We start from the raw sequence: 22,994 nt of genomic DNA on the forward strand, positions 1-22,994 counted from the left end.
AGGAAGAAGCACAGTGCCCCTAGAGCATTAATTTCTGCTCTTCAACAGCTGTGTAGCAGTTAGGTTGTCTTTGGCTTACCTTGAATCTTGCAGTCATTCTCATCCTGCAGTACTGTAATGGCCACTATGTGGTTATTTTCCAGCTGTGACATTGCAGCTTCATGTACAGCTGTGAGATCTTCCACCTGTTCCAACAGTGAGTGCAGACATGGACACATGGTTAGACAGGCTGTGGCAAGTTGACAAGCCACTGCTGGAGAGCTCCAGTGAGCTGGAAACAGCAAAGGGATCTACTGAATGCATTTCCAGCACCTGAGCCAGTTTTGCCATGTTGATGCCTTGAGTGGTAGCATGTGGTCACTGCTGATGGTATTTTTGTTCTTTTAATTTTAATGGTGATGAAGAGGTATAGAAGAAAGCAAAAGGTTAAAAAGCCCTTAGGTGGAGATGCTGTTTATTAAATGTTCAGAAGTCTTGACATTCCATTAATCTAAATTATAACAATGACCACACAGCCCATGGCTGTCATGGGAGTGAGGAGTGCAGCTGGAACAGGGCAGTGGGCAGCCTGTGCTCCAGAGCATCCTATGGCTCTGGGACTCCTTCAGGACATTGTTTCTTACTAGACCTGGCTAAAGGCAAAGTGAGATCCCTAATGATGGTCTTTTGATAGGAATTGTTAAAGGAATTGCAATAAGAAACCCTGATCAGTGTCCAGGGCACTTTCTGAATGCAATGCATTAATTTGTTTTTCTGGGGTTTGTAACTACATTAATTTTATTCCCTACATTTAATACACTATTATCTGTGATATCTGGCAAAACAGAGGATCAACCTATTTTACATTTACTGTGAAACAGCTGTTCTGTTCATGGCACTTGACTCTAAACAGCTTTATTTGCTCACAGTTATGTAAATAATGGTAGAATTTTACTGCAGCTGAGTTTGCCTTGTCTGAAATAAATACTATTTCACTGTGTTTAGTTGTCAAACATATATATTAGGTAACCCACCAGAAGACAAATTTCCAACCATAATGGAGAAAAAAACATGCTCTTAGAATGAAAGTTGGGCATTTAACATGGAATTTTAAATTATCCAAACTACTTTTCATAATAATGTGGGAGATGACTCAGTGGTGAAGAACTGTTTGCAAAATAATGGGGACTCAGCCTGCTGATGTATTGCATGACAGAGCTGAGAAAGCTGAGGGGCAGATGACTCAAAGGGCTACTAATGGGGCAAGGACTGTCACTTGGCTTTTCCCTGAGCACAGTGTGCTTGTACACGATGTCTGTAAGCTGAAGCCTCATGAGCATTGCCATGCTCTTTATCTCACCCTTGCTGGAGCCTTTATTTGTGCTCTAATTGCTTCTCAACTGAACAGCACCTCATAGGAATGATTATCCTCAATGCCAACACCCAACACCCTCAGAAGGTGAAGGGGTCTCCTCTCACTGCCACCATCCTTGGCAAGTTATTTATCTATAAAGCCAATTAAATATGTCCCAAATTGTCTATAGGGATTTTTCTGCCTTCTGTGTGTTTCATATCCACATCCCAAATGACTCTCTTTAATCTTCCAGTGTGATGTCCTGTCTGCAGCTTTTCATGGCAGATAGCTTGGCACTAGGAAGCAGCTCTCTTGGATGCTAATAACTTACTTAACACAAGTCATGTTTATTTCTGGCCATGGAAAGTACCTCAAGTGGGATTTTTGAGGCTTAATAAAGTAAAAACAAGAGAAGCTGTAGTGGGAGAAGTTCAGAAGTAAGCTGCTGGACAAAACAGCTTGAGCTGAGCACCTCAAGTGAGAAACACTGTAAAGACAGATCACAGTCTTTGCAGTTCTGGCTTTAGCTGTAAGGAGATGTGAGAATGCACTGGCACACAAGATCATTTTGTGAGGCTCTCATGCACAGCTGCCCCCTCAAAGACAGCTGAACCTCCAAAACCTGACACAGGAACAGTGTCTCCAGACAAATAACAGCTGTCTGATAGTGAACTGAGTGGTGACTGAGCACAGCATGGAAGGTTAAGCTGTGACTGGAAACCATGACAGTGGGATGAGTTTGGATAATACTCCAAATTACATTTATGGATGGAGAAATACATGCAGATGCATGGTCAGAAGGATTTTGCTGTTGTTATTGCCTTCAAGAATGCAAATTCAAACCCCCCTCATGCAGATGGACAGCTCAAGGACAAGGCTCTTCTCATGCACAGTGTAAGAGCTCCATTTCCTTGGCCATGAAACACTGGTGAGCAGCTTTCCAGCATGGGCTGTCAGCCTCCACTGATCCAAGAGTGCTCAACACTGATGGTGAATACAACAGAGTAGGAATTCAAAGATATAACCTGCTAAAACTCACCATGCTAACTGAACTATGAATTGAAAATGTGGGCTAGAACTCTGAGATACTGGGGTCACAGCTGCACTTTCAAAGCAATGGAGAGGAATATTTATGCAATTTTCAGTAATCAGGGAACACAGAGCTCTGGAGCAAACCAAGAACTATTTGCCCCACAGAGGGGAAAATGTGTTTCCAGTGCTCCTCTGATGCAATAGAGTCACAACAGAATAAAATATGAGAAAAATAAGCACTCTTCTAGCTAAGTCCTACAGTGACTTTGAACAGTTTTCTTGCACTGATCACCTTCAGAGGAGAAGAACCAATATCTGTTCTTGTGGTCCTGAGAGCTTGCAGAACCACTTCATAGCAGAGCTAAGCTACAAGGTATTTCAGAAAAAAAAAAAAGAAAAAGAAAAAAAAAAGAAAAAATTCCTTCACAAATGCTGATTTTGGGTGATCCAGGAGAGATAAGCCTTTGCAGCTAGAGCTAACATCTTCTACCAGGCAGACTGACACACTGACACAGTGAAAGGAAAAAAAATGTCAGGGCTTTTGGGGACATGACCCCTCCTACATAACAGAAAGAAAAGTGGAAGTTTTGAAGGGCATTGCAAGAAAACCAACTTGAATAAACTGAAATGAGAACCAAAAGACATGCCTCAGTGTAGGTTCTAACCATTTACAGAGAAATATTTAGAAAAATCTGTTTCAGAACATGAAAACCTATTTGATAGCACCTTCTAATACATCTTTAGAAATCAATTCATTAACAGATATAGGTGGTTTGTCCAGGACAAAACAGCCCAGTTGCATCGAGTTACAGTGTTTGTTCTGACAAAACCAGACAAAAGTAGCTGCTTGTGAGAATACTCCTGTCTGCACACAGAAAGCAAAGCCAGGAGAAGCACTTGGGAGGTGCAGTCCAAGAGATGAGGCTGAATGGAGGGGCAGCAGTCAGGGGTCCTGGAGTGCATCACATGCTTGATGTTTGGGTGCGTGTGTGCATGGGTGCTATCACTGTATTGCCCTTTAGCTAGCAAACAACAATGGGCTGGCTCTGCTGGCCTTAGCTGTGTGGAACAGGTTCTTATAACCCTTGGTTTTAGTATCAATTGACTAAAATAGGTGGGTTGAGGAACAAGTATGTGTGGGTGGCAGAGCAAATCTTAATATTTTTATTGTAAAACATCAGCAAGAATGGCAATGTAATAATAGACTAGTGTGTAGAGAAAACAGTAGGACTAATGGGGAGAAAGAGCAGTAAAGATATTCAGGATTACATTTTTCCACTCATAATTCATTACCAGTGTCTCGTGTTGCAGCATTCAATACATTTAATCGCTGAACTCACTCAGCACTAGCATGGACTACTGTCCAAAGGCAGCAGGTGGAGGCTGACCTGATCCTGGTGCTGCAGCCTGGCGTGCTCCAGCTGCAGCCTGTGCTGCTCCTGCAGGCTCTCCTTGTTGGCCTTGTGCTCCTGCTGCAGCCGCAGCTCCAGCGCCCGCATCTCCTCCTGCTGCTGCCGGCGGAGCCGCTCCCCCTCCTGCTGGAAGCGCCGCTCCAGCTCCTCCTTCTCGCCCAGCAGCTGCTTCCATCTCGCCGTGTTGAGCTCTGGGGACACAAGGACACGGTGCTCACGCTGCCCAGGACCAGGCAGGGCATGGGAGCTGTCTCTAGAGCCATGAGCTCGGCTCTTCTCTCCCACTCTGTCATACAAGGGATATGATTGAACACTTGACCAGAAGGATTTGGATCTCACACATCCCATTTTGGAGCTGCTCATCCCACAAACCTGTCTCCAGCACCAGCAAGGACCATTCAAACCCATTTATGTACACTTGCTTAAAATATTTTTGTATTCAAACCACTATCCTGTGTGCTTCATGGCATCAGAGAGTACAATGAAAGGCTGACACTGAAGGAAATCAGAAACTGAAATTTTTACTCTAGTGAACTAACCCAGCGACTATGTCTCAGAATTCACACCACCATTTCCCAACAGCTCATCAAGTCAAGGAAAACCAGTCCATTTCCCCATTTGGTTCCCCACATTTATTGTCCCCTGGGTCCCAGGAAAGCAATGTCACAAACAGCCTTTTGCTTTGCTAAAGAACATTTGCAAAGAATCCAGATGTTGAAGACTTGATGCAAGCTGGACAAGATCAGCCAGACTACATTTACTGAGCAAGTTTTCCCTCTTGTAAAGATCTAACAGGTAAGAAGTGATTAAAATCACCATGAGCATAACATTCAGAATACTAGAGAAGGAGAAATGGGTTTAAATGGCACTGCTAGATTTAGACCCATAGCTGATTTAGAAAGATGATCAGGTTTTTGAACAAACTGACTGCATATTTATCCTTCCTTTGGCCTTAAAAATGCAGTTGACATGCACAGGCCTGTATGGCACTGTAAATCTGAGAATTAGGAGCAGCTGTGCCCCTGCTGAATGATTCAAACCCATATTTATCCTGTGACAACGTATTTGTTCAATATCTGTATCTTCCTGCATCTTGCTACTATGGTATCAGACTGTGCTCGTTTTTCCCAGGATAGTGACAATTTGTCCAAGTTACCAGTGCTGTCCCCACAGCTCATGTTAGGTGCACCCATGCCAAGGTAGTTTGGTCACCCAAGCTAACCATTCCCTTCCCCACAGAGCTATTTTTCACCCTATTTAGAGCTCTGCTTCCACACTTGCTGGACACCAATATCCAGTATGTCCAGACAGATAAACACTATTGGGCTCCTGTTCTGGTCCTGGTATTTTTTGGAACACTGTGAGGGACTCTGTCCCTGTCAAGCTCTCCGCTCCTTACAGAAAGAGAGTGAACCAGTGAGTTTAGCACCTCAGTGGCAGCACACAGAAAGCTTTCCCACTTGCCTTATATCCAGAATGGTATGGTACATTAGCTGGAATGTCTTGTCTCCTGGCAGTTTGGATTATAGCTCTAAACCCTCTCTCTTGCTTTTTTCTTTTTTATTATCTTTGGCATGTAAAGTGATCCCAGAGCAGGAGGGGCTATGCTTGCAGCTCTGCCTTCAGTAGAATTCAAACTTACTCAAGCTTTAAATAGGAGATGTAATGAATCCCATCTCTGTCCTGCCTCTCTAATGAGATTACCCAGCACACAGTGAGGGCTGGGCAATGGAACAATGTGCTCTAACCAAAAGAAAGTCCATCTGAAATACATCCTGTAATCTGAAATACAAGACTATGCACAAATCACACCCTTATGCAGGTGCTAAATGGAGGGAAGAGGGAAGCAGGGGAAGTGAGCTTGCATGGCTTGTTCCTCATACACCCAACAATGTTACTGGAAGCAGAAAATGAAGCAATTTGCCCTATACAGAATATTTAACATCTCTTATGAAAAGGAGTGATCCCTGCCATAAACCTCAGACTAAGACAAAGGAGGCTGAGGTCTGAAGTGTTGAGGGAAAACTGAATCTCAGTAGGGAGATGGACCTTTGAGCCTAGCTCTCCTGGGACAAAGGCAACAGCCATGGAGCCCAAGGGTCTGCAGCTCTCCTGCCTGGGGAGCAGGAACCAGCATGGCTCCAGCATGTGAACAGCTGAAACAGCTGTGTCATCTCCAGCAGGGACCCCAAAACAGTGTCTGAACAGACAGCCTGCTAATGCTGCTGGAAAACTGTGAGTTTAGCTTTCAGGCATCAAGACAGGGATACTGTTGAAGGGAGCTACTCTTGTAGAAAAAAGAAAAAGGACTGGGAAAAGTTGTATGAATGTATTGCTGACATGGAACAAGATAAGCAGAGCACAACGATTACTGGTCTGTTGTGAGGAGTTACACCCTGGTTTTCTTTTTTCTTCTCTGTAGGTATCTCCATTGCTGCTTACAGGCTGGAAATGACTGACACTACATGGCATTTCCTGGTGTGACACTGTGCTGGGTTAAATGAGACCAGCTACTGCAGCTTCCCTACCCCCTGAGCACTGAGTGCACAGTGGATGAGCAAACCCCTCTTCAGGCTGGGCTGGGGAGGTGAGGGAAAGGTAGATATCTCTGCTGGGCTGACCTTCCTTCCCCCACCTCACACAGTCAGAGCCACAGAGCAGCCCCCCAGCCCTGGCACTTGGCATTCAGGAGTGCAGCTCCTCTGGGAACTAGGGGCTGGTGTCTTGTGGCCTCACAGAGGCACTGCTTCCTTCTGACATGAGAAATAGGCTCTTCTTCCTGATTCTCACCCCCAAAATCACTGATAAAGCACAGCCACAACACTCAGGTTAAGTCTCCTCTGACTGGGAGGCACATCCAGGAGGAGATGGCACAAAGGCTTGGGCTTTCTTGAGAACACAGACAACACAAATTTTTAACTTGACATCTCATCACCTTTCCTTCATCTAGGTTTGTTATGCATCTCCATACCTCCTCTCAACACACTTCATGTCTGACAGTAAAGGAGCAGGTAATTTTGACATTTAATTTCCACTAGTTTGAAGGGAAACAGCTGGTATTCAAAACCTCTTTATTGCAAGTGTTGCAGCTGAAAAGTGCTTATATTAATAATTTATAAAGATTGGTGTCTTGAGTGTAGAATGATTGCTTGTCATGTTTCCCTAGCCTTGTTGTTTCTAGCAAAATATGTGAGCAAACCTTATTGCTTTAAATAGCAAATTCCTCAGTGCTTATAGAGGCCAATATTCCTCCCCAGGACTGGGAAAGGAGAATCATTTTCCTGTTTCCCCCATGCTGGTTTCAGATGCAGTGTGATACTTCCACAGGAGTGCTGGGGGTAAAAGTGGACAGTGTTGCCTGAACCTCAATATTTTTCCTGGCTCCAGAAGGATGCAGGTCTCCCTAAGTTATTTTTACACATGGTCCATTGCTGCTATTGCTTAAGCAGTGGTTTTATTTACCACAAGAATTTTCCTTAAATATATATTCCTGATTTTCTGAGCAGTGGGTTCTCTGTTGGAGTTTCATTGCTTAGCATAGCAGATTCCTGTAGTTTCTGTTGGAGTTAAAGGCTGCATGCTGTGATTACCAAGCACATTCAGCACCCAAGTTATAACTCTGAATTACAGCTATTGCCTAAACAACTAAGTGTTGGACTCCCTGCCTGTATCAAACCTAGCTAGTCCAGCCTTGTTTCTCTAATTCATTCAGGCATTTGCATCAGTGAGTCTGACATGGTGAATTTACACATGAGAAATCAGCAATTTCTGACCAACACTCATGCTGTTAAACTGGACTGGTTATTTTTAAATTAATGAAAAACTACTTATTAAAGTGATAGAGGCAAGTCAGAACTACAGCTTGGTTGCAGTCAAAATAACATACTCTGATTTTCTCTGAATTCCTTCATAGGACCACCCAAGATTGTTGCTGTCAAACAAAGAACTGTTTCATTCTTTATTTGCATAAATTATGTATGATACTGTACAACACACTGATTCATCTTATAGTGAGACCAAAATAATCCTCCCATAGCACAGGTGGGCTGCTTGTCTCCAGTAGCACCCTCATGTCTCCAGTTATAACCTCAGCTTGAGGAGACTGCAAAGAACTGCTCTGATGGGAAATGCTCTCATGCACATGGCATTTACCATTTCACTTCATCCACAGTTTTAAAACACTAGTTGTTTCACAAAATTAAGTTTTAAAGGAAAAAGGAAAACAGACTGTGCAGCAATTTTTTACTTATGCAAAAAAAAGCACAGTCATTTACCTCCATAGGTAAATGATACATACTAGGATTTTTATTGCTGATGAATTATTTCACATTCTGCTGAAGTGCAATACCTGCACATGTTCATCTTTCTGTTCATCCCTATTGGGAGTGCTTCTAGCTGGCCATGCAGCATCTCAGTGTTGCACAGAGAGGATTTCCTCCACCAGACAGGTGACCAGCCACCTGTGTCACCCACAAACAGCATCTCCATGTCTTCCAGAGTCATGGGAGGAAGACGTGGCCTGCAATGACTTCTCTCCATTACCATGCCCACAGGACCACTGAGGAAAGGACTCTCAAACCAGCTTTTCCCTTTCTGAGGAAGAAAGCCCATACACACCTACAGTTTATCTCCCTTCTGAAGCAGTACAGCTCAGGATGCTTTTCTGGGGTGTCTGTGGTTCTTACCAAAACTGTCCCCATATATGCTGCCAGGACTCAGCTTTGTGCAGAGGAGGAGTCTGTTGCTGCATGTGCAAGGGCAATGGCAAGGGCAGCAGGGCAGTGATCTGTTCCTGAGCATGCTGCTCTGTGACCCCAAACAGACACAGTTATACCCTTGGCAAAGTTCTCTTCTCCAGCAAAACCACCAGGGATTTGTATTCACTTCAGCTGTACAAACATGGTGTAAAAGGAAGCAGAGCTCTTTATCTCCAGCACTGAACCTCTCCTTCCTTCCCATGTCACTGCCACTTAAAAAAGCAGTCACGAAAATGAGCAACCCCAACCTGCTAGATTGAAGTATTTCAAATGGCAAGTGGCTATTGAACTGAGAACTTCAGTGTGCCCTGCCTGAAGAAAGCACCAGTGGCAACAACTCTTCTGTAAGAACTGTAGAGATGCAGAGGATGGAGGAAGGCAGGCATCAGGCAATAAGTGGAAACCTGTTTTGCTATTGCTGCAGTCTACACTGGTCATGGGGACAATAAAGCTTTCTATGAAATTACAACAGCCAGATAATTTCAGAGGGGTGAAGCAGGGAGCAAAAGATGCTGGGCATCAGAAAAGGGCTGTGCTCAGCTTTTCTGAAGTGGGCTGTCATAGGCAAGGTGAAGGCAAACACAGGGAGGATCTGCAGCTCTGCCCATCCCACAGGGGTTTGGCCTGAGCCTCCCTTTTCTGGCCATGTCAGGCTCTGGCCACATGACACAATCTGTGCTTAATGGGTGACCCAGGAACTGGGCTCCCACATGCAGGGAAAGCTGAGAGGTCCCTCCTATTCACAGCTCCAGTCATCAGTGGTTCCAACACCTTTTGGTACCACTGATGCAGCGGTCCTGCTCTTCATTTGCCCTGGGGCAGATGAACCCAACATCACACTCAATCTGGAGAGATTTAAGCCCAGAAGAAGCCTGTTGGCTCAAGCCAGAGCAAAAGCCCATCTGCTCTCTCAGGAGTGGCAGTATCTTAATACTCTCTCCTGTCTAGATCAGAAACTAAAAAGGAAAACAGTTGCATGCAGGTATACAAGAAATACACAGACCAAATGGGATGCATTGCTCCTTCTGTCTTTCAACCAGGAAGAGGCCTCAGAGATATTAACAAGCAAAGTCTGAGCTTGGTGTCCCTTGGTTTGTATCTGAACTGCAAAGCACAGCAATGTTCATAAGCTGGTGATGCATTCCCAGTCACTGTGCACTGCAGTAGTCCCAAGCTCCCACATCTCATCACATTGTGCTTTCTCCTCAGCAGTGTTGGAGCACAGAAGCTATGAGTTTATGGAGAACAATTTGTTTAGCAAAGATGATACTCCAGTGTGTGTGCTGATGAACCCATCTGCACAGCAAAGAAGTGAAATCAAGGTTCCCTGCAAAGTCACAAAACCCTTTGCCACTGGGCTTCAGAAAACACTTCATCACATGTACGGAGGCTCCCCAGGATCAGGGCACAGGGAATCATAATAACTGCTTTCATGTAAAGTGAGAAAATCACTTTGTTGTTACTTTTCTTGTACTACTTACCAACTTCCTCCCTGATCTTTGCAAGCTCGACTCCTAACTCCTTTATTTTCACAAGGGCATTTTCATTCTGTTTAAGGAAAAAGAGAGAGAAATATGTATAGTACCCAGGTTTATCCCAGATAAGCACTTTCACATGTTCATTCAGTAAAGCAGATTAGATTGATTCCTCATACTGTTTTTTTTTTTTTCTTCTTCTTTTTAGGGGAGGGGATTGAGATTATAATGAACTCATTCAGTTTTTAAATCAAGCTTAGGAGCCACAACTCAGTGGCTACAAATACCTTGTATGTCTACAGTACATGTACACACACTCGCACACGACAGTGCAGAATGCACTATTTACTCCTGTGTGGCCAAAAAGACATCTGTATTTTTTTTTTTTTATAATTTTGTGGTCAGTCTGTGCACCATTTATGGCTGGATTGCATGTACAAGATTAATTTATTAAAAATGTTAAACTTTTTTCATCTACTCAAGCCTGCATTAACCATATCCAATCACATTAGTATGTTCACAGATCAAACTTCCAGATTGCTGTACTCACACCATTCCATGCATGGTGAGCATTCCCATACAAGCACCACCAATAACCTGATGCTCATGCCTACCTCCACATCTATTTCTGTGATTTTATTTATTAGGCCTCCTTTCCTCGACTAGTCTCAAAGGAAATCTGAATATTTAAGGAGTAAAACAGATGAATTTGCTAAAAGAAAATTAAAACATATTCACATGAGCAATGTTAAGGTGTTGTTACCAAAATGCAAGGATTTGGACAGCAGATATTTGACTAGTGCTGTGCAAACTGACAAACAAAATTCTTATGTCCATCCACTGGAGTCTGATTTAGTACAATAAATCCCAGCATAGCAGTTCAATCATTTGGGCACTTTAAATTGGGATGTATCATGAATCATATTAGAAAAAAAGACAAAAGAATGTACCCTGCTGGGAAGATCACTAATGATTAATAAAACTAGATCAAGTTACTATAAATATGTCCTGGGCTAGAAAAGGTCAGGAATCCTTAAAGGACACTACAGAAAAATCAAATTCAAGAGAAAAGGCAGTACAGTTGTAAATTGAATTAAAAGGAATCCTAGAAACCAAATTTATCTGTATTAAGCAAACAAGGCTAATAAAAATCTAGGGCACAGACAGGATTAGTTTGGCTGCAGGATACATAGCAGATAAGGTAGCAAGTCAGTTCTATATTACAAAAATCAAAGTGGAAAAAAAATTTCATAACTTCATGTGTCCATGTATTTTTTCTGCACCTAACTTTTAACTCTGTTAAGAGAAGTAACACAACTTTATTTCTAGTAATACCAAAATAATAGAATCTGGAGTTTGAATTAATCATTTATATATTGCCATTTTGGGATGATTTCCACCAGATCCAAAGACACAAACTTTCCAGAAAGTTTGCTGTAAGTGGAGTGATAAGCTGAACTGATTTGAGAGCCTTGCAGGCTTGAGGAGACCCAGATGATGTGGGCATCTTTCTGATTCACTTATGGAAGAAGGCAGGAAGGAAGGCAGTGACTCCTCCTGGCTCCATACCCTGCTGAGTAATGCACAGGGGGCTGTGTGCCAGGACTGCAGAGTGTCCAGTCCTGACCAACTGCATCAGGCTCAGAATAACATTATCTGGCTTCTTATGGATTTCTTTTTCCTAATTAGTCAAAAAATATGGAAAAACAAAAAAAGTCTGGATAAATACAGCATGATATATTAAAAAAGCAGATCCCTTCACACAGATTCCCAAACCAGCAGCCTTACAGGAGTGAGGTTCCCCCTGTTGGAGAATACCATTGCATCTGCCCATACAGTCTGTTTAACTCACTGGAGTCATTTTCAGAAGTGCTCCTGGCAGACTGCCAGGCCTGGTGCCCTTGAAAGCACATGCACAGGGATAAACTGGATGCAGGACTTGCAGATGGGAAGCACCCACTCAAATTACCAGCTCTCACTCTTTGAAACAAAAGCCACTCAAAACAAGGGAGCTCTGCACAAATCATTACCAGCACCTACAGACAAGCTGAACTCAGTGAGAGTGTTACTGTTCTCTTTACATGAAGAAAAATGGAAACAAATAAAACACCCACTTTTTTGGGAGAAAAAGTATTAAAAAATTGAATCCCCCATAAGAAATACTACAGGCTCCATGTTTTACATGATGTTTTATCTTAGATAAGGTTTTTCCTACCCTTGAGGGCACTTGGTGGTGGCATCCTCACCAAAAATGTGGAGAATTGCCATGGGGCCAGCTTAAACCTGCTATTCCATAACTCCAGCTCCAGCATGGACACCAACCCACCAGGGCAGTGGGAGTCAAGTCTGCCTCCCACCACGCTGGGTCTGTGGCTCCCAGAGCAGAGCAGCCCCTGGGGCTACCTGGGACAGCCAGATCAGCACAGCTCAGGTGCCTTCACTGTCATTTTACTGTTCTGCCAATACTTCTTGCATTGTGTTTTATTTTGGTCAGAGCCTCCTGTCTGCTCTTTGGGACCTCATACTTTTGTTTCCTGGGAGATTTTGTGCTGAGATTCCTATACATCCACTGTCAAAACATCAAAGCAATTCAAAAATTCACAGGCACACAAGGAAAACTTCCCCAAAAAAACCAGATAACAAACCAAGTCAAGAGGATGTCCCACTGGGTTAATTGGTCTTCATTAATATTTGTCTCAACAAAGTATTTGAAAGAGAAGACAGAGTAAACAGCTGCTCTCCCAAGAGTTTTGTGTCCACTAAGGCTCAGCACATCAAAGGAGCTTGGTAGGGATTCTCTGCTAGGTCACCACTTGGAGCTGAGCATTGAGGGTGAGCATCCAAGGGCCAAATCTAACTTAGGTTTAATAAGGTTTATCGACTGTACACACCTGTTTTCAGTAGGGGAAAAGATCAGAGAGCCTGTAAGCAGAAGGTACAAAAATCCACCATTTCCAGTGCAGCAGTTAAATGGCAAGAAAGAAAAGATACTGTTTTGATGTGATCTGGAATTCCTTTTTTTTTTTTTTTTTTTTATGTCCAGAAATGTGAAACTAAAACAGTTTGTTTTGCACAAATTAAAATGTTGTATTTATTTTCATATACTTTTAATGAATGATAGACTGCATTATATTTTAGAAAATTGATGACAAAGGTCTTCTGTTGGCCGCATCCCAAGAAATTACTCTGACAGTGAAGTATTTTTCATAAAGTAAGATTACACTTACAATGGAGATGAAGAAAAACATCTTCCTCATTCCTGAACTCTGCAATATAATGATTAAGTCTTGTGTCTGGAATATGTCCCATCTCCTCAGATAGAAAGAAAAGTAGAATAAAACAGGTAGGATGAAATGTTTGCCCTACTGCTCTGTTGAAGACACAGTGGCAACTCTTTCCTATCATCAGCTCTAGCACAGGCCTCCCAGTATTTCTCCTGGGAAAGGCTTGATGTTGGACAGCATTTCAGCAAGTGAAACAAATACTGAAAATGGCACATGTGAGTTCTCCATTCAACTCAAAACACCCTGAGAATGGACTGAGGCAACCTACATTGGTGCAACAGCTCCAGAAAACAAGGCAGGTAATCAGGCAGGTAGGCAGAGGTGTAGGAAGAAAATAGGAATTTGTACAATTAAATAACAGTGGCCAAACCTAAAAGTGTAGCTCAGAATAAAACAAAAAAAAAAAAAAACAAAAACCCAAAAACCAGCTGAATTTAGATGTAACTGCATACAAGGACCTAGAAAAATAACTTGGTAGGCGACATCACAATATTGACCTAAGGACAGGCAAGATGCTGGTGTTATTCAAATAGATTAAGAGAGAAAGGAGTGATGAAAGCTCATGGGCAGAGGCTGAATGGGGCACTGAGCAACCTCACTGAAGATGTCCCTGCTCATTGCAGTGGTCTCAGACTAGATGAACTTTAAAGGTCCCTTCCAACCCAAACTTTTCTGTAATTGTGTGGTTCTATGAAAGGCTCTGCTTTAGTTGCTTGGAGCTTCAAGATGATGGGTAGACAACCTTCAGGAGACATCATCAGGGAAACAAGTGAAGATTTAACCTTGGACTAGGAATAATTGAGGGATGGGGAGGCAGATTTGAGGTTTGTCTTAGAGTCTCTCTCCTCTGAGAGATACTAATGAATTCGAAATAGTAATTAAGTAAACCTCCAGGTACTTTTCAACGATAGGTAAGTAACAGTAGGTCCATCATAGAAATGGAAATGGGTCAGACCAGGCAAGGAACATCAGAAAATTGCTCAGACCCACATAGGAAGTCAGCAGCAGCTAGGAAGCAAACATGGGAGGCAGGAGTTACCTTCCCAATTTACATGTCTCTCTACCCTGCCAACTTATTTGCTTATACTCTAAGATCTGAATGTATGTACAGTGTCTCCACTGTATAAACACTTCCCAGTTTTCCACAGTATCTGCACACACATGCTCTGTGGCACTTGTTACTAAAACTGCTCCTCCAGAACAGCTGTCTTGTATGCAGAGCTTTCAAAATACTTAAAATAAAATTAAAAAAAAAAAAAAATCCCTGACCTGCAAATGGTGCTTAGTCACTGTTGTGCTATATTCAGACTTCCCTGTGGCAAGGTATTATATTATAATTGGAATGAGAATCATATGCATTGGGAATTCTATTGTACCAATAAATATTTCAGATTATACTTGTAGAAGCAATAACTGAATCCCACTGCAGCTGATATTTAAAATTACCAAGTCTTCCTTTAAAAAGACATGTTTTAACACCACTGTTCAATCATGCTGGTTGTCAGATAATCTGTCCTCATAACACCCTTAAGATTAGAGTTTACAAACACTTAGATATTCCACTGTCACTGCACTATGCCAAGTTTTATATTAACCCACACATTTTTTATAAACCTCGTTAGTGGCATATCTCAAGCTATATTTGAACTACTATTAGGTAAATGGGAGACACTATCAGTTTTTTCATTTAACAGAGTTATATGAATATATCATAAAGCCAAACTCTAACAGAATACACTGCACAAACGTGTTTCTGCCAAGATATTTTCTATTAAGCAAATTAAATTGCATGTATTCATTCTCTCACTCTTTTGTACATAAAGCCCAGCCAAATTTCCAGAAGAATAATGGGAAAAGCTATGTGTTCAAAGTGTCACACAGCTTCTCTTGCACATGCTATTTTCCTGCTGCCTGTACTTACTTCTGCACTGACATTTCTTACATGACCCATTTTGGTGCCTAGGAATGTGTTTGATTTAGATTCACAGAAACATAAGAAAAGAGGTAGTTTTGTCTTGTTTCACTTCTAGACTGAAGGATCATTCCTCTGTTGGAAATGTAAAACTTTAGGACAGCTAGAGGCTGATAATCTCTCTTCAAGGTTTAAAACTCTCTGTAAGTTTCCTTTGTAACTTGTACTCCACTATGGCTATTAAAAATGCAAGACAAGCAGAGCAAAACACTAAACCGACTGTTGCTGCAGAAGATGCCAGCAGTCCCTCCTTGTTTCACAAGCATCCAACCCTTCCATTTAGACTGCAGGATAAATTTATGTAAGGCACTGCAGTGCACGAGAAAGCGACACTGAGACCTGTCCCTGGCCAAGGGGAGACCAGGACACCGCAAACCAGCCGAGCATCGCTCCCCTCTCCGCCACCCGGGAAGCGCATCCGCCACCGACCCCAGCCAGAAGCAGCAGCACAGGCTCTATCACGGCTACCGTGCTTCCCTTTCCCTAAAGGATAAAAAACAAAGAGGCAAAAGTACCGTCTCGTCCTCGCACAGAGAGGGGGGCAAACAGGTGGAGCAGCACTTGCCCATGCTGGCAGGACCGACACCGGCCGGACCGCCGCCAGCCTGGCCCGGAGCCGCAGGACGGTGACACTGTCACACAGGGATGTCGCGTCCCCGCGACACCGGCCAAGGGGACCTGTCAGCCCGGTGCCTGCCGGGGGATGCGGGGAAGAGAGCGGGGAAGGGTCGGTGCCGGGGGCGGGCGGGATCGCCCCCGGCCAGCGCTGCCCGCTCCCTGCTCGCCCGCTGGATGCGGCCGCTCCCGAAAAGGCTCCTCCGGCTGGCAAAGGCTGGCCCGCGACAGGGCACGGCCAGCAGCGCCATCGCAGGCAAGCGCCGGGGCGGGCGGCTGCCGGGACGGGGCTGGAAACTTCGCAGCGACAGCCCCTAAGGCGCTGAAATCCGAGACTGAGCCCGGGCTCCAGCCGGACGGAGCCCCGGGCTCTCCTCTCCGTGCCGCATCCACAGCCGCCCATCACCGCGCAGCCGCTCGGATGTGCCTTTAGGCTGAGCGTGTCCCCGCTGCTGTCCCGCAGCGCTCCCAAATCCGCCTCGGCGGTGCCGCACTGTGTCTCTGCCGGCGGCCGCGCCGGCTCTGCGGCTGGGCACGGCTGTCCCCGGTCCTGCGCGGCTCTGCGCGGCTCTGCTCCATCCTGCGCGGCTCTGCTGCATCCTGCGCGGCTCTGCTCCATCCTGCGCGGCTCTGCTGCATCCTGCGCGGCTCTGCTCCATCCTGCGCGGCTCTGCTGCATCCTGCGCGGCTCTGCGCGGCTCTGCTGCATCCTGCGCGGCTCTGCTGCATCCTGCGCGGCTCTGCTCCATCCTGCGCGGCTCTGCTGCATCCTGCGCGGCTCTGCTGCATCCTGCGCGGCTCTGCGCGGCTCTGCTCCATCCTGCGCGGCTCTGCTCCATCCTGCGCGGCTCTGCTGCATCCTGCGCGGCTCTGCGCGGCTCTGCTCCATCCTGCGCGGCTCGTGCGGGATGTCCCACCGCTGCCGGGTGTCCCCCAGCCTATCGAGACGCTCTAATGCCTCTGAAAATATTTTCCCTGAAATCCTTTATATAAGTCGTGAGGACGATCAACACCCACTGGACCCGGTGACTCCTTGTAATGGCAAAACCAGGTATCTGCGATGTACCCAGAGACTCTTGTAATTCTCAAGCTCTGGCTTGATTTTTGGGCCATGTATATATGTATTTGCATCTATCACCTAACCCTACCCTGCATATACACACGGGTGTGCTGTGTATGTCCAGTCTGTATCAGTTTTCCCACTGGGAACACATTTTCTTGGCCTGACCCAGGTCATGGACCTGCAGCAGCCTCATTTCTCCTGGGCTGTCTCCTTTGGCATGACATATTTTCCTCTAACAATTTACATTATAGACAATGCTGGGAAAAGGCAAAAGAGTTCAATGACTCACAACCAAGGTGGTATTTGTGCTGTGTCCACTGTGTAAACCTGAAACCTACTATTTTCCTGAAAGCCAAATCACTACCAAATGTACAGAAAAATGGCATTGCCCTTATTGTTGAACAGCTCTGCCTTCTGGTGGGCAAGATGCTCAGGTCTGTGCTTCTCTGGACAGATGTTTTTGTTCAAATGTATCTTCAACTGTGACTGGTGATGCACAAAGTGATTTCAAAAACAGTAGGAACCAACAAGAACATCCAACAAAACTGTGTTAAATTGTATTTAAATTCTCAGGTAATTGATTTGTGTCAACTTATTCTTTCTCTCGCTCTTCTTCAGCCCTGCCAGGACTTCAATTAAAGTTTTAGAATATCACAGTCAAGTAATTAAAAGCAAAGCAAACAACAGTGAAACCCCACCTAACAAACAAATAAACAAAACACCAAACCCAAACACCAAGCCAAATTTAAAATTACACTCCAGACACATGTCTTTTGCATTTGCATTCAAGAACTAATTTTCTCTACAGCATCTGGAAATTAATTTGGTTGGCTACTGAACAGCTACAGAGTAGAGATAAAAAATGGTATGGCGAAATAATTCCATCCTCACTGTAGGAACTCCATTTTTTGCCACACAACCTGAAGTCTGGACTGTCTTTAACAGTCCAAATCCCAACTGGAAAATTTCTAACTGCCATAGAAAACACCTACATAACCACTTGTAGTCAAATTACCATGGCCATTTCTCTGAGCTGGCTATTAGAACTACAGTATTTAGATCCAGTTTGAGTGTCAGACAGGGAAAATAAAACCCAGTCATTATTCCTTCTGTTATGCTTCTAAAATGAAGTACTCATCTTCTTCAACTGCATTGCTAAGAATGGGGGATTTGCTGTTTGCATGTGATAATACATCTAAGGTAAAGATTAGCTAGCAAGGTCTACATGTGACTTTAGTACCACTTAAGCACTAAATTGGAAGAGAAAATATTAAATTGAAACTTAAATTAAGCAGAAATGATCTGTTGTCCTTCTGGCAAGGGTGAATTGAGGTCCCAGAGGCTGATTTAAGATTGATAGGGGATAAGGATGTACTTGGGAGAGCTGCTGGGCTCTTTGGTCAGCTTAGATCCTTTTGGAGACAGTGAGACCAAACTCAGGTTGAATTAAACCTCATCTTTCAGGTGAAGGTGTGTAGCATCAAGGTGAGAAAAGACCAAAGTCAAGAAAGCAAATGGAAAACAGAAACCTTTTAAAGAGCTGTTCCACAGTCAAATGCACAAATGAGGAGGATGAAGAAAGAATTTAGAAGGGGTCTCTGTGGTGGCAGCAGGCTGTTAGCTAAGTTACTCTGTGGAGGATTTTGAGCATACACCTGAAGGCAGCAATGCCTCAGGAATTAAGGATACAGAAAGAGAAATTAACATAACTGAGACAGGAGCAAAACACTCAGCAAAGAAGGCATGCCAGAGGAGAGGACAGCCCTACACCCAAATTCTTTGAGAACTGACACTTTAAAGAGCAGGTTCAAAACAAGGTTTTCAAATTATTGATTCTTAATTTTAAACTGCTAGCATGATTTGCCTGATTTCAGTGATATGTGGCACTTGGATCAAATACTGAGAGGAATAATATTTTGAAAACACTTTGTTAGGCACAACAGAGCACCAAAGGAAGATAGATCCACAGCAGTGCAGGCTGCTGCCTCTGTGCACTGAAAGAATTGATATTTTTAGATAAAGGTAATATATAACTCCCATATATTGGGGACTAAGTCATCACATGGTATCAACCAGAACACTGATCATCAGGCTGGGAAAGATTGGGAGTTGCTGAAGAAGTGTTAAGTGGGGAGGAGGCCTTTGGGGGAAGAGGACAAGGAGTTGCAGTAAATGGAACTGTTGGGCTGAGTGGAGATAATGAACAGAGCTGTTCAAAGATAACCCTGGGGGGAAAGTTATGTCATTCACTTTTGACCCTGGTCAAATATTAGTGAGTGCTAATGAGATGTTGGGATCCACTGTCCATCCAGAGTCGAGTTAAAACACCGTGCTTGTCAAGCTGGATGCTATTTAGGGCTGTAGGAGTGGTCATGATAAGAAATATAGAATACTGAGCAGCCCAAGGTCCCAATCAAGTAGAAGATGGAAACTCATCAGCTGGAAATAACTGTGCAGTCACGGGATGAATGAGAAAGATATGTAGTGCACAGATCTCAATAAAGAAAATACCTTAGAAAAAACCTTAGGCTTTAGGAAACACCAAGAGGAAAGTTTAAATGTTTTAAGAAAAGCCACAGGGAGATCTCACCTGAAACCTCACACAGTTCTTATCCCCTGTTTGGGGGATAGCAGTTCTGAGGCAGGGAATCTGCTTCTTCTAAGAAAACAATAGCAAATTTGGAAAATTACAGCTTTCTATAAATATAGAGGGAACACTAAGAGAGGCAGAAGTACTTCAAGGTCAAAAAATGTATTTATATAAGGATAAAAGGATGTGAACTTGGGCATACCTAAGTCACCAGAGATTCTGAAACAGTCCTCTGGAAGAAACAGGAAAATGTAATCAATTTCAAGCTGAAAATTGATCATTTTAGGGAAGAAATTATAGGATTTGGTAAGAGGGAGTGTCTGGATTTGATGACCTGAAACGAACCTTTCCTATCCGTGCAATACTGCTTGTCTGTGCATTGTCACCAACATATTGCTATGGATTTTGCTGATGGTCCACACCCAGAATGTGAATGTGCCTCTGCCAAAATGCTTTGCATGGAGCTCTGTCCTAACAGATCTGGCTCACATTTCCCTTCAAGGCAGAAAGAAGAAGTCTGTGGATAAGACAGAAATCAACATGGACTGGGAAAACCTGCACTATTAGTTAAAAAAACATTCTTCATAAAAGTTGTGGCTGTGTTTCATTACTGGAAAGAGAAAATACAGATAAGTTCCAGAGAGAAAGGTGTTCCTTATGTATGGGATTAGCAACAAATACAAGAAGTCTGATAAAATTAGATTTTAAAACATAAAAGTAATTGCACAAAACATGTGACTTAATGGGGTATGTTGTACAATATTTATTGATTTCAGTGGAAACACAATGGAATTAGCACCTGACAGGGTAAGGCTTCTAGGTAATTAAAGGCCAAGGAGGACACCTACATGTTCCTAAATGTCCCAGAGGAGCAGCTTAGTCTATAAACAACCTACTCTAATGGTAGAGGCACCGTGGGCAACAATTTTTCCCCACAGTGACAGAATCAATGCTTTCCTCCACAATGCACATAACAATTCCTATTTACTGTCCAAACAATTTCAGCATTTTACATCTATCTGAACTAAACTGGGAGAGGTAGGGATAAATTAGCCATATTTTATAATTCACTATGATCCCCAAATGGGGCACACAGTTCCATTTAGCTTTATAATGGTCTTTATGAATCATACACTCTGTTCTGTAGAGAATAAACAATAAATCATCATATATATATATATATATATATATATATAGTAATATCAATAATATTTGGATTCCTAACTATTAGTATCTGATGTTTCCCTTTTTTATGGAAGGAAAGATACAGTGCTTCCCCTGGATTTTCACAGGACAAAGTGTGAAGATGGAGATCCATAAAGAAGGAAAAACAGAACCAAAGTCTTGGGAAAGCTCTTGGAGATAAAGGTATTGGTGCAGTGCTATACATATCCCAGAGCAGGAGAATTCTGAAGGGAATTCCATATTATTCATCCTTTATGAAACCCAGGAAAGGTTTGCTGAGGGGCATAGCATGTGAGGTATGTCAAACAAATATTTAATTTAATTCTAATGGATAACACTCTGAGGGCATGAGCAGCAAAAGTTAGTACAGGAAACATGAAGGGATGCAAATTTGTTTGCAAGAGGACTGCCAGCTCTAGGAATAAGGTAATAGGGCAGTATCCAGTGGTTATGGAAATAAGCAAAAGAAGCAAGGGGAAAGAAAGCTGGAGACTGATTAGTGGTGAGGACCAAGGAGGCTGAAGGGAGCACCATGGGGATGCAGAAAGAAGTAATTGAGAGAGAAGGCTGAGGTGGGGCATACTGAAAGTTCAAAATCTGCTTCACCTGGTAAGAAAACAAAATATTTTAAAAAAGGAGATGAAACTAAGGAGAAAGGAAAAGGCTGTTCTGCAGGTGGCATTCCAGAGGACAAAGGGATATGCAGTGGTGAAGGGAGACAAGGAACAGGAGACTGCAGGAATGAGGATAGTGAGCTGCAGAGGACCTGGTGCACAGCTGAGACCCTGCAATGGCCGTGGTGTCCCAGCCCTGCACAGCTGAGACCCTGCAGTGGCCGTGGTGTCCCAGCCCTGCGGAGCGATGGATAAGCCAGGCATCGGCAGCTGCGCCTCCTGGCATTCTCTGCAGTCAACAGCGGGAGGCGGCCGTGACACCGACACTTAGCACCTCCCAAGGATGGGGAACGGCACCGGGAGAAGGCTGCTCATTCACTGGGAGCAGCATTTTGTCCAAGGCACTGCAGAGGCAGAATAGGGCAATGCTATTCCAGCAATGCATTTTGAACAGGAGGCCTGGAAAGCGATTGAGCGGCAAGGCAAAGGTGGGAGGGCAAGGCAAGGAGAAGGGACATCCAGCACACTTTCTGTGATTCTCTGCATGCACTCTCTTCAAACACTGGTACAGTTTGTCTGACAGAACATGCAGGTGCACTTTGTCAGAATTTGATATCTACAAGAGGGAAACTGAGTATACTCACAGAGTTGCAGACAAGTGGAGAAACTGAATCTATTTTTCAATAAGCCAAACATTGGCCTCAAAGACTGAAATTGACTTATTGTCTGTATTGTCAATTCTTCAATTCTGCAAGCTGCATAATTTGAAAACAGTCTCAACTAGTCCTAAATTCTCTTTCCAATTTCACTTTTTGAAATTACCAGTCACATTCTACTTCTGTGAATACTTGAAACCAATGAAGATGAGTGCTGCTGTCAAAGGAAGTGTTTTAATCTTCCCCTCTCCTGTCACTTGTTTTGCCCCAGCTTCCTTCCTTATAGCCCCACAAGTGTTTGGGCACTGAATCAGATGGGGGTTAAAACTGAAGCAGGGATAAAGTGGTGAATTGGTGAATTTGGGGAGAGCCAACTTTGTTAGCACAGGATCAGCTTCCCCAGGACAAGGAATGGAATCCATACTCTGCCAGAGTTAGCCAGGAGGAGAATCCTGTCACAAGCCCCTGAACCCTAATCTTGTCAGACTGAAAACTACAGTGGCCCAAGGAAATAAGAAAAGCAAATACATTCTCTATTACACTTCACTTTCCTTGTTGGAGGTGCATTACAAGTTTTCTCTGACACAGCTCTCTCATAAGCAGCACAGTTCTCCACATTGTTCTTCAGACATACACACGTGGTTCATTGTTTTCCAGGTTGGGGTTGTTATTTTTGTTCTTTTCTAACTTAAAAAAAAAAACAAAACAGAAAATGTAATGCAGTGATTTGGGGATTTCTGAAGCCATGAGCAGTCAGTAATGAGTTTCAGTGAGATGACTCAGCTAGAGCTGAAAGTCATGCCAGATGGCCCCAGAATGGCAATTTCCCTTGGATTTACAGTGAGGTTTCACATTTTGTGCATTACTCACTACCATGAGGTTTTAATGGTCCTCAGGCAATTTATATGGAAGCAAACATTTTTTAATATAGTTCTTCAACTATACAATTATGCTATTGTATATTTGGATGAATAGAATGTTTACTCTAGAATTTAACAAATTAACA

General features: G+C 43.5%; 1 protein-coding gene across 1 annotated transcript in view; it reads right to left on the minus strand.

Moving 5' to 3' along the window:
• The window catches only part of MTUS2 (microtubule associated scaffold protein 2), a 285,836-nt gene that overhangs the window by 13,519 nt on the left and 249,323 nt on the right, over positions 1–22,994 (minus strand). The window contains exons 11-13 of the mRNA XM_079298328.1: positions 10,016–10,082; positions 3,754–3,968; positions 80–185 (exon numbers count right to left, since the gene is read on the minus strand). Coding sequence (XP_079154454.1) covers positions 80–185; positions 3,754–3,968; positions 10,016–10,082 — 388 coding nt within the window. The remainder of the gene's footprint in view (positions 1–79; positions 186–3,753; positions 3,969–10,015; positions 10,083–22,994) is intronic.

Source organism: Erithacus rubecula, assembly GCF_903797595.1.
Source record: "Erithacus rubecula genome assembly, chromosome: 1".
In the NCBI taxonomy this organism is placed as follows: Eukaryota; Metazoa; Chordata; class Aves; order Passeriformes; family Muscicapidae; genus Erithacus; species Erithacus rubecula.